Below are 11,822 nucleotides of genomic sequence, written 5' to 3'. Positions count from 1 at the left end.
TGCGTCACCCGAACCCGCTTGACGTGTAATTCTATTGCATATTTCCCTTTCGCACCCTCTCGTGAACGATGCCCGGGAAAATCTTCTGCTCTGGCAGACCGTCTGGTCCCCCAACCCCTGTTCCGAGGGCAGGGTTGCCGCCGGGCGACGAGAATTCACCCGTCCCAAGGCGAGGTGATCGAGCTAGGTACGTCGATGGCGTCGAAGGGGAGGTAGCCATCTGATTGGTACCATGGGTCTCGCTGGGTAAGGCATCTGTAGTGTCAGCTGCACTTGAACTCAGCTCAGATTGGGACTCGAGGTTAGATGTATGGTGATCTAAACATGGATTTCGAAGTCAGCCAGCTGCATAATTCCTGATCATTCCCCAATATAGATTTACCATGATTCGAGGGCACCGCTGCCCCTGGTGGGCTTGGGGCCAAGCTCTTCTGCTCCCCGGTCACATTGCCTTCGGAATATCGCTCGATCCTGAAGAGACGATGTACGGTTAGCCCCATTTCCTTGACGCCGAAGACATCATGGACAACTTACAAGGACAACTCTCCGAGCAAAGTCTCGTGCCGGAATGCCTCACGAATATCTGGTACATTGCTCTTTGCAACATTATTGCCAGAGACTCCAGGCATGGAACAATTCGAGCCGAGCCATCTTTCTTTAAGGGAGAGCTCAAATCCACTTTGGTCAACAGAATGTTTTGCCAGTTCGCACATGTCGACTGCGCTGAATTTGTAGATCTGTGCGGCGACTGAATATTCCTCAATGAGAGGCTCCTTTGTGAATGCAAACTGCAATGGATCATCGGTGGACAAAGACACATTGAGTCCTCGCTTGAAGAAGGTAGCGCAGGGGTTCTTATCGTATGTGAGGAACAAAGCGTTGTTACTGAGTGGTGACATGGCAATGCCGATCTGATCCAGATAGTAAAGGTATTGCAGTAGAGGTACCTTGCGCAGCAAGATACCATGACTGATGCTGTGGCAGCAGAGGAAGCCGACAGCCAGATGATCCGGATCGCCTGCCTCTCCGCAATGAGGGCGTAGAACAAAGGTGTTGAATCCTCGGCGTTTCCTCCAGTTGTTGAGGGAGGCGATATTGGCGAACATGAAGTATAGCCAGTAAGTGTAAGGCGGATTCTGCTTGGTGCTCCACTCCCGGGGAATGGGATACTTTCTGTACAGCCGGCGCTCGGGTTTGCTTTCGTCATCCACACTGTCGAATCCAACCACTCGCTGAAGGAAGATGTGGAGTTTTGGATGACTAGAAGGATCTTTGGTCACTTCAAACAGGGGCTGGAAGACATTGGTGATGACTTGTTCAAAGTTCTCCATCATGCCGCTTGCTTTGTAGACATCATAGAGACGAGGCACCTGAATGAGCCAGCGAACATTAGGCGAGAACAACTTATTGTCCACTACCCAGGCCGCAAGCTTGTCCCATTCCTGAAGGGAACGACCGTAGATCGAGATACGCCATTCCACCATTTGGTATTTGCTAGACTCCAAGTCTGAGATTACTTCCTTGGTAATCTCTGCGAGGTAGCGACCTTTGATGTAATTGTCTGTTTTGAGGAAAATTTCACGCAGTCGGGATTCTCCAACCGGATTATATTTCAAGTTGAATTTGTCAAATCGGTGGAAGGAGTCGGTGTGTGCCTACGCAGTCAGAGTCAGTGATAGTAATACCTGTGGCTTAGAAGGGGGGGGCGTAAGGGCAGGACGAGCAAATACTGATGCATTCAGACTTTCATCTTTATCAACCGTAGAGTTCGAATAATCAAAAACAAGGGATGTGGTGAGAAACCTACGTGCATATCCAGAGTATCAATGCTCAGGTCATAAGCAGTCAAGTTGATACTCTCAAAGACCTCCCTTAAGGTCAGATGTTTTCCGTCTCGGAAAAGGACAACTTCGTCCGGAGACTTTCTCATCTTGCTCTTGATGAAGCGAAGAAGATGTTTCTGGTTCATGCATGCCGAATGGTGAACATGTGTGTCCACTTTGCGCACGTTATAGAAGTCCCTGTGAGGGACCTTCTTGCTGTCAGCCATCTCCTGGTATTCATTGAGCAACGTATACAATTGGAATTTGCCCTCCAAGTACGACAACCGCTTAAACGCAAAGCTTTTAGCAGGTCCGTCGGTCGACACATCCACAACGGCGTCCAGATCCATATAGAAATCGCGCAACGAGGGGATCCGAACAATAGGTGTCTGCTGCTCAGCAGAAGCCTCGGAATCAAAGACCTGATATACGCTGTTGCCATCCAGCCTATATGTCCAGGGCGACTCTTTGGGCAGAGGCATCAATTCTTCCATGTCAAAATCCTCCCCAATGTCCTGGCCCATTTTCCTCTTCTTTCCTGCAAGGTCAGAAGGGCCACCGAGGCTACCGGGTTGATATTCTTTGCCATCATCCCACGCTGGTTCTGGAGGCGGAGGATAGATCTGCCAGTCCGGTTGGTCCTTAGGATCATTTCCGGGTGCCTGCAAAGAAAGATCCATGTACTGGGATCGCCGATCAAGTAATTTCTTGATTTTGCAATAGATAACATTCAGCTCAGACGTCACAGCATCACCGCTAGACGCAAATCCGCTAGCAACCTGCGGGCCTCCGATCCCCACCCCGGCGCTTTGTAGAGTGTCCGCCGCCGAGTATGGTCCCTGCCCATGGACAGCACCCAGAAGCGCCGCCTGGTTTCGGGCAGAATCGTTCGCCTCATCCTGGTCATCTTCAAGGTAATGAGACGCAGAAGGACCAGGCTCACTGGCGGATTGCAGGCGGAGTGCCGAGGGTTCGGATTCAAGGACCATAGATCCCTCGCGAGAGAGCTGGCCTTGAGTATTCATCAGATCCGTAATGCTAGCCGGTGGCTCTTCGGGGTGTGATTCGACTGCTGAGCGGGCTGGGGCCACTGGGCTCAAAGGTAGGGTGGTGTCGTTCCGCGCGGCTAGCTGATGATGTTGATAGAAGAGTCTTGCCTCGGCGTGACTCATTGACTTCTCATAGGCATAGTCATAGGTGGCTGTTTTCTGCTGCTGATCTCTGGGCAAAATATCCTCTGTAGGCTGATCTAGTGCGTTGGAGCTTTCATGGAGAGGAGAGTCCATGGGACTCTTGACACCCGGGGACGAAGTGGCTGATTCATCGTTAGAGGAATCAGCGGACGCGTTGGCATTCCGACTGGAACTGAGATCGGGTTGCGGAGGTCCCATGACTGCTGTTCCCCCCCTTGTTATATTTTGTGTGTGCCTGTGTAGGTACAGAATGGGATTGATGAGATTATTAACTTGTTTCACACTCCAGATCAATGTAATTCCGAAGAAATTATAGAATTGAAAATTAGGAGAATTAGAAGATAAATATTTCAAGATATTCAAAAGAGCAAAGAGAAAAGAAAAGGAAAAGAAGGGGAAAAAAAGGAAAAAACTCTTTGATAGCTCGAAGCTCCCCACCTCTCCACCTCTGTCGGTGAGAAATGGGGGGGAAGTCCAGGCCTGGAGTAAAATACATACATGTATTATGTAAATACATATCAATACTCATTGTCTGTAACATTATATATGTATACATCTCCAACTATACATATGTAGCTGCTTGCATATACTGAACTATGCAAGGTGCTATCTTCATTTTCCACCTTTTCTTTTATTGACAATTGACATTACTAATGACAGGCTTTTTAATCAGCTACTTTCTAAAGCTATATTATGTATGTTTATAAGGTGAAGATGCTCCTTAGATATTTATTATTATTTACTATTATGATATGTGTATGTATTGGCTGTACCAAGTCTCGTATTACAACCATTTCCCCTAATAACCTCTCCTCTCTCTCTCTCTCTTCTTTCTCTCCACCTCCAGGCTTCATCGTTTCTGACCTCTCTCAAATATTCTTGTTTCTGTACTTATCGTTATTTTTTTTTCGTGGCGATATCTTCATTTTTGAAACCTTTCATCCCCGTCCTACTCCTTTTGCTCGGTGTTTACAAGTACGTCAACTCCTCCTCTCCTATCTGTCCGACGAACCTATATTGCACCAGAGCTTTGACGCTTTGTACTGACACTGTGCATGAGATACAGATATTGTAACAAAAAAGCAAACACCCCTCCCACGTGGACACATCTAAAACTTGACGAGCTTTCCCTTCCCTCTCCCCGCCTATCCGCCGGAAAGTCATGGCTTCTCTCAATCTCTCCTCCAATGGCCCCTCGATATCGAAAAGTTATCAGACAGTGGTGAATGCACCACCCCCTTCTGGGAATGGAGGGTCTCCCACTTATGGCCAATGGGTTGTCTACTCAGTCTCTACCCCGCTTGTCAGTGCCTTCCAGCAAGATGGAGGTAAGGAGAGTGTCCTTAAGGTCCAGAGCACCGGAGGTTAGTGATCCTTTCTTACCAAACCTACCGTCGCACACTGACGAATCGTACCATCAGAGGGTGAATTGGCCGACCTTATCGAGGAATTTTCCGAGGACGGGTGCAATTCGCCTATGTGAAAGTAACGGACTCCAACACCGGCCTTCCAAAGAACGTTCTCATTGGCTGGTGTGGAGAAGGTGTGCCGGAACGAACAAAGGGTTACTTTACCAGCCACCTGGCTACAGTTGCCAAGTTCCTTCACGTGAGGAATTCCCTTGCCATGACGCAACCCCCGCGGTGAGACTGACTTGTCTGGATAGGGATATCATGTGCAGATCACAGCCCGAGCAGATGGGGATCTAACCCCCGAGGGAATTGTCCAGCGAGTGGCAGATTCCTCCGGGTCCAAGTATTCGGTGGGCGAGGCTCCTGCCCCTGCCCCAGCGCCCCGGCCTGTCGTGGCTAGCAAGCCTGCTTTCACACCGACTCGATCCGGGGGTATCACCCCCAGCCCAGCTGCTCGCGTGCAGCCCGCACCTTCAACGTCTGGCGTGACTGACGATGGATGGGGTGCAGATGCCCCTCCCGTAACCCGCACCCAATTGGAAAAGGTACAGTCGGCTTACCAGCCGACTAGAGTGAACCTGCAAGAACTCAAGGCAAACCCCACAGCGACTCGCCAATCTGCCGCTCCTACCAATGATTCTGGCGATGTGGTTAAAGGTGGTTACCAGCCAGTGGGTAAAGTCGATATTGCTGCAATTCGGAAGCAAGCTGCCGCATCTGGTCAGGTGGCAGATGAGCGCCCGACGATTGTCAAGGGTTCTTATGAGCCCGTTGGAAAAGTCGACATCGCTGCTATTCGGGCTAGAGCACAGAAGCCGGACGGCACCAGTGACAATGTCTCACCGAGCCCCGCAGTCAATCGACAGCCAGCAACGTTGCCCGAGCGACCTGCGCCCTCTAATGCTTCGGAGCGCTTGACCACCCTACCCAAACCAAGGGTTGCCAACAAGTTTGGCTCTAGTCCCTCCTTCCCAGGAACAAAGCCACCCCTCCCAACTGGTATTCAGCCTAAGCCAAGCTCGAGTGCGCAGATTGGAGCTGCAAGCCGAACTTTTGCCGACGAGGGAGGCAAAACACCGGCTCAAATTTGGGCAGAACGCAAGGCCAAGGAGCGCGGAATGGCTTCGTCACCTGGGAGCACCGAGACTGTCTCTACCCCTGCTTCGATCCAGAGCCAACCCAGTGGCCAGGGCGAGTGGAAGAGCTCCTATGCGGGCAAGTCCTGGGCTCCTGTTCAAACCGCACAGGAGAAAGCACCCATTCTTGAGCAGCCTGTTGATGCAAAAGCCAATGATCAACAAGAGGAGGAATCGCAACCCCACGTGAGTAGTATTCGTGAGCAATTCGCTCATGACACGCCTGCGCCTGTGCCACTCGCTCCTCCTGCCCCACCTGTTCCGCAGGCCAGTCGCCCTGTTCCTGTACCGGGGCTGTCATCTGGGCCTGTCGAGTCCGAGCCTGAGCATGATGCCCAACAGGCTCTTCCTTCTCCCCCACCGCAGCCTCGCTCCCCGACACCTCCCACTCCCCCAGTGCGTGAGAGCTCGCCGATCCAGATTGCCATGCCAGTTGGCCACAGCGTTGCCGACAGTGTTGCTGATGTCCACGAGGAACAACATTCTCCTCCCCCTGCTATGCCTGTACATAGCCTCCAAGAGACCGTTCCGGATGAGAGGGATATTGAGGATGATTCTCACGACCTGGGTCGTGCTGCGGCCGAAGCAACTGCTCCTCAGCAGCACCAGCAGCCCCAAGGTGGACCGCGAGCCCAGATCCAGTACGACTACGAGAAGGCTGAGGATAATGAGATTGAATTGCGGGAGGGAGAGTATGTGACCGACATTGAGATGGTGGACCCGGATTGGTGGGTGGGAGTCAATACTCAGGGTGAGCGTGGCCTCTTCCCGGCCAACTACGTAGAGCTTGTGGAAGATAAAGAACCTGCATCACACGCAACGTCCGGTTCCCACCACTATGAACCAGAGCCCGAGCCTGCTGCTGCCCCCGTTCCGGCCGCATCCACCCCTGTTGCTGCCGCTGCATCATCGGCGGCTACTCCAAGCTCCAAAGGTGTCACAGCGACCGCTTTGTATGACTATGAAGCCGCCGAGGATAACGAGATTGGGTTCCCTGAGGACGCGAAGATTTCCAACGTGGTAAGTGGGACAATACCTGTCTTTCTCGGCCTTTGCGCCATCGCTATCTACAGTGCTAACCTACTCGTAGGAATTCCCGGATGATGACTGGTGGCTTGGTGAGTACAATGGAAAACAAGGTCTATTCCCTGCCAACTACGTTCGCTTGGACGAGTGATTGGATCAGACATAGATACTGCGATTCCAGCAATGCGACAATGAGAAAATTCAAATTCTACTGATTCGCCAAACTAGATGTGGCCTATGTATCGTATCCTTGATTCTTTTGAGTATAAAAATACCCAGTCCACTACCAATTTCAATTTAACCCATGTCAACAAAACCTCGTTCGAATGACACCTTATCTGTAGATTGACATCTGACACTTATTATCCCTTTTCTACTCCTTTTGAACATGTATTACATATAATATTATTATGTGTATGTTGTCCGTGTGTATATATAGAAGTCAAATCATCGACGTCATGACCGGAGTATTGATTATGTCAGCATCACGTGTGCCGAAAAAGTGGCCATAAACAATGTTCCCAAGGTTCCAAGGAGAGAGTTGCTTAGGCCTACAGGGATCCCGGTGACCGTTTGCACGCGACCTCACTTTGCGTGTACTTTTAACTAATTTTCCCTCCTTTTCTTAACTCCGAGCCCTAACTCTTACCTGTGCGTCTCAAGGAGCCTGCCTTCGGTTCAACATCATGACATCGCTGGGCGAGGATCTGCTCGTGACAGTGAACAAGCTTCAGGATCTGGTCTTCAATACCATTGGGAATGATTCCTTGGATTTGCCCCAAATTGTGAGTCTGCTCATGTACAGAGCTCTCGGAGTTTAAGAGGCAGTTGTCATTTGATGCCCGGCCAGCCCAAGACTAATCACCACCTAGGTTGTTGTCGGTTCCCAGTCATCCGGAAAGTCTTCGGTCCTAGAGAATATAGTCGGAAGGGACTTTCTACCAAGAGGTAGCGGAATTGTCACCCGGCGGCCCTTAATCCTGCAACTTATCAACGTGCCCAGCGAACGTGATGATAAGCCGGAAACCGATGAGATTCATATCCCACACACGGCTGCTAGTGTTGCCGGTCAACACGAATGGGCCGAATTCCACCACTTGCCGGGGCGCAAGTTTGATGACTTTGGACAAGTGAAGCAAGAGATTGAAGCAGAAACGGCAAGGATCGCAGGAAGCAACAAAGGCATCAATAGACAGCCGATCAACCTCAAGATCTTCTCGCCTCATGTGCTCAACCTCACACTCGTGGATCTGCCTGGACTGACAAAGGTGCCTATTGGTGACCAGCCTTCCGACATTGAGAAACAGACACGCACCTTGATTCTGGAATATATCGCCAAACCGAACAGCATTATCCTTGCGGTCTCTCCGGCCAATGTCGATCTAGTCAATTCCGAGGCGCTGAAGCTTGCCCGCCAGGTGGATGCCATGGGCCGGAGGACGATTGGTGTTCTGTCAAAGCTGGATCTCATGGACCATGGCACCAATGCGATGGACATCTTGTCTGGACGTGTGTATCCCCTGAAGCTTGGATTTATTGGCGTTGTCAACCGGTCTCAGCAGGATATCCAATCTGGAAAATCGCTTGCCGATGCATTGCGGGCGGAGTCTGAGTTCTTCCGGCACCACCCAGCTTACAGGAATATGGCCAACCGTTGCGGTACGCACTTTTTGGCTAAGACCCTCAACACAACCCTGATGTCTCACATTCGAGACAGGCTTCCGGATATCAAGGCTCGGCTGAACACCTTGATGGGTCAGACTCAGCAAGAGTTGGCCAGCTATGGAAACAAACAGTTCAGCGGCGAAGAACACCGGGGGTCATTGATTCTTCAGCAGATGACCAGATTTGCCGCCTCATTCATCTCATCTATCGACGGAACTTCATCGGAGATCTCTACCAAAGAGCTATGCGGTGGAGCAAGGATTTACTACATTTTCAACTCCGTTTTTGGAAACTCACTGGAAACGATCGATCCCACTCATAACCTGACTGTTTCCGACATCCGGACGGCCATCCGAAACTCGACAGGTCCTCGCCCCAGCCTGTTCGTCCCGGAGTTGGCATTTGATTTGCTGGTCAAACCACAAATTAAACTCCTTGAATCGCCCAGTCAGCGCTGCGTGGAGCTGGTCTACGAGGAGCTTATCAAAATCTGCCACACATGCGGCAATCAGGAACTCCTGCGTTTCCCTCGTCTCCAAGGAAAGCTGATTGAGGTCGTATCTGACCTTCTTCGTGAGCGCCTGGGCCCATGCTCGACTTATGTAGAATCTTTGATCTCAATCCAAAGAGCTTACATCAACACCAACCACCCGAACTTCCTTGGCGCCGCAGCTGCCATGTCTTCAATCATGCAGAACAAGCAGGACGAAGAAAGAAAAGCCGTGCTCGCAGAGGAAAAAAGGAAGCGTGAGAAGCGACGTCAGAAAGAATTGGGAGCTCCCAATGGCAATACGGGAGGTCCCGACGAAGAAGAACATGCTGACAAGCAAAACCTTCCCGTTCGAAGCCACTCCTCTAAGGGATCGCGGAGCATGTCTCCTCATGTTGGCCGCACTGGCGAGAATGGCATTGCTGCTACTCTGAATGGCGCTCAATCTAACCATGCTGCATTCGGTGGCGTTGCCTCCAACACTGCTCGGGACTCGTTCCTGAACTACTTCTTTGGCAAGGAAGGCACTCACAATACGGCCATGTCGCCGGCAGGCATGAACACCAACCGGCAAGGGCCACATGCAGGTGAGCCCAGCATTAGCCAGAGCATTCGGCGTGCCGAGGTTCGGGCTCCAATTATGCCGACGGAAGAGTACGCTGCACCACCAGAGTATGGCGGTGACTTGTCTGCCTTCGTAAGTACCACTGTGCAGGCGTTACGCTTTACATGCATCTGACTGACTTTAAATCTTATAGCCCCATGAGAACACGGAGCCTGCACTCACGGACCGTGAGATGCTCGAAACTGAGCTCATTCGCCGTCTCATCTCATCATACTTTAACATCGTCCGAGAGACTATTGCAGATCAGGTTCCCAAGGCTGTCATGCACCTCCTTGTGAACCACTGCAAGGACGTAGTGCAGAACAGACTCGTGAGCGAACTTTATAAGGAAGATCTTTTCGGCGAGCTTCTTTACGAGGATGATGGCATCAAGGCAGAAAGAGAGAAGTGTGAGCGGCTATTGGAAACATACAAGGAAGCTGCCAAGATTGTGGGCGAGGTGTTATAGATGGGTTCTCTGTTTTATTACGTTGGTCTGGCTCGGGGGTAGCCGGGGTGATCTTGATTCTGCGTCATGCATGACGCCTTTCCACTCAAATGTGGATGATATTGCTTCTATCTCAATTTATGTACAACTATTGCGGCCTGCACATGATATCGATATATCTTTCCTTCTATTTGTGGCATTGATAGCTCTTAGGAATGCAACTAGCCGTAAGACAAATCCGAGAGATATAACATGCAAAAGGAATCGTGTCTAGATATGTAGATCAACACTCATCTAATGTGCATCTCACTGAACCTTTTTGGCAACGCTTCGTAAGCGCGCACCCTCAAAGCCATACAAACCACCGCCGACGAACACCAGAGCTGCGCCGACCAAGACACCCCCAGCCAAATGATTCCCGAAGAGGTAGATCGACAGGAGGGGGAAACCAACTTGCGAACATTTAAGAAAATAGTAACAGTCAATGACGAGGACTTGGCTGACAAAAGATGGACCCCCCGGATACACAAGTACTGCGTCAGTGCATTCATCGCCAGGTAGGCAACCTGAACCGGCAGATGCGCCAGGAGAGCCTTCACGGCTTCAATCTGGCAAATCCGCCCCAGCACTGAAAAAGCAGTACTCCCAAGCGCATTGGACGACACCCACCACTCGGAATCCAAATGCCATAGCAAAGAAGGCGACGAAGCCACCACCCGCCATTGGCCCAGTAACTGCGGACAACTCGTCAAGAAAAGCGGCAGAGACAGCGCATGGGAGTAGAAAAGCGCTTCTTTCCAATGATCCCTACCGTAAGTCGCGTACAGCCGGTCAGCATAAATCCCCTGGAATGCAGAGAGGACCATCGCGAGTGCGAGGATCGTAAAGCCCGTAACCGTCGTGGCTGCGTCCGCCGCATCCGAGTCGATGTGGATAGACACGCCTTTGGATTGGGCGTCGGCAATGGCGGCTGCCGCCACGCCCACCGTCAGCATCCCTACGGAGGCGATCTGGCCACGGGAATAGCGTTTGCCGTTGTATAGGTAGCCGATTACCATCGAGGCAACGGGGCCTGCAGATCGGAGGATTATGTGTAGCGGAACAGAGATCTTATATGCGAAGGCCCAGTTGTTGAGGAGGTTGACGCTCACAAAATAAGCGGTGTATACCACCCACGAGCGTAGTGGGATGGCGCGGCGGTTCAGGAATAGGGCTCGTGCTCCGGCTGAGGGGGATAGGAAGCTTGGGATGGTGAATAGCGCACAGAGAACGAATTGGGCAAATGTGATCAAGGGACCTGTGCATGGAACGGGTTTGGTTAGGGATATGCGATGGTGGTTGTCTTTATTAGTTCTGGTTGTCGTACTTACCGGCGGTAGGCTGTTCTCTGGAAAAAGAGATGGGATTAGCGCTGTATTTTCAATTGGCCTTTGTTGACCTACTTGATAATTGCCTCTAGCGCGAAGACCTATACACAAAATCAGTCCCTGTTTTACTCCCCCATAGCAGCGCGGGAGGTTCTCTAGACACCTACATTGGCACAGCAGCCGCCGAAGATAAGAGAGACCATTAGAGCCATGCTTGTCCAGCTAGGGACCGCCGCATGTGCGGCAGCAGCAACGAGGCCCGGAGCATCTTTCTTGAATTGAACATAGTTAGGCTCATCAGATTTTCGAGATCGAGACGTCGAAGCGAAGTTCGTATTTCCAGATGTGTTCACAGAGACTCGAGTGCGATTGGTCAGGTAAGAGCCATCATGTCCTCGTCTCGAGGGTTCATGATCATTTAACATCCTAATTGAATGTGAGTGATGATATAGGGATGTTGATGAATTGACTTACCTCTGGGTTTCAAAGGGTGAAAGGTGTTAAAAGGAAGTTGGGGCTGAAGATAAGAGAGTGGATCACGAGATAAGTAAATATACCACGGAGTATACCTAGGTATCATATATGTATAAGTATATAATCTATAGTAAATACAATATATATGTTTCTGTTTTACAAATATTTCATTCACTATGGTACA

The 11,822-nt window shown here is 50.8% G+C and overlaps 4 protein-coding genes across 4 annotated transcripts; 2 read left to right on the top strand and 2 right to left on the bottom strand.

Annotated features, from left to right (window-relative positions):
• Positions 1–31: 31 nt before the first annotated feature.
• Positions 32–3,214, bottom strand: N7519_000120 (uncharacterized protein; the record flags this gene model as incomplete). Its single annotated transcript, XM_057286900.1, has 4 exons — positions 32–318; positions 383–471; positions 535–1,655; positions 1,808–3,214. The coding sequence occupies 4 exons, from the start codon at positions 3,212–3,214 to the stop codon at positions 32–34; spliced, it is 2,904 nt and encodes a 967-aa protein (XP_057152983.1).
• A 964-nt stretch (positions 3,215–4,178) lies between these two features.
• Positions 4,179–6,741, top strand: N7519_000119 (putative actin binding protein; the record flags this gene model as incomplete). The annotated part of the gene is made up of 4 exons (XM_057286899.1): positions 4,179–4,380; positions 4,464–4,624; positions 4,683–6,584; positions 6,655–6,741. 4 exons carry the CDS (start codon positions 4,179–4,181, stop codon positions 6,739–6,741), a joined length of 2,352 nt encoding a protein of 783 aa, XP_057152982.1.
• A 473-nt stretch (positions 6,742–7,214) lies between these two features.
• On the top strand, positions 7,215–9,818 carry N7519_000118 (dynamin-related GTPase DNM1; the record flags this gene model as incomplete). The annotated part of the gene is made up of 3 exons (XM_057286898.1): positions 7,215–7,375; positions 7,463–9,442; positions 9,504–9,818. The coding sequence occupies exons 1-3, from the start codon at positions 7,277–7,279 to the stop codon at positions 9,816–9,818; spliced, it is 2,394 nt and encodes a 797-aa protein (XP_057152981.1). The 5' UTR covers positions 7,215–7,276.
• A 269-nt stretch (positions 9,819–10,087) lies between these two features.
• N7519_000117 (uncharacterized protein) lies at positions 10,088–11,589 on the bottom strand (the record flags this gene model as incomplete). Its single annotated transcript, XM_057286897.1, has 4 exons — positions 10,088–11,094; positions 11,168–11,184; positions 11,240–11,265; positions 11,332–11,589. The coding sequence occupies 4 exons, from the start codon at positions 11,587–11,589 to the stop codon at positions 10,088–10,090; spliced, it is 1,308 nt and encodes a 435-aa protein (XP_057152980.1).
• Positions 11,590–11,822: the final 233 nt, after the last annotated feature.

The sequence above is a fragment of the Penicillium mononematosum genome (assembly GCF_028829835.1).
Source record: "Penicillium mononematosum strain IBT 11891 chromosome Unknown utg000001l:1.0-4488741.0:1.0-4491989.0, whole genome shotgun sequence".
Taxonomy (NCBI): Eukaryota; Fungi; Ascomycota; class Eurotiomycetes; order Eurotiales; family Aspergillaceae; genus Penicillium; species Penicillium mononematosum.
The sequence above is the reverse complement of the archived record's forward strand: the minus strand, read 5'-3'. Positions and strand labels throughout refer to the sequence as shown.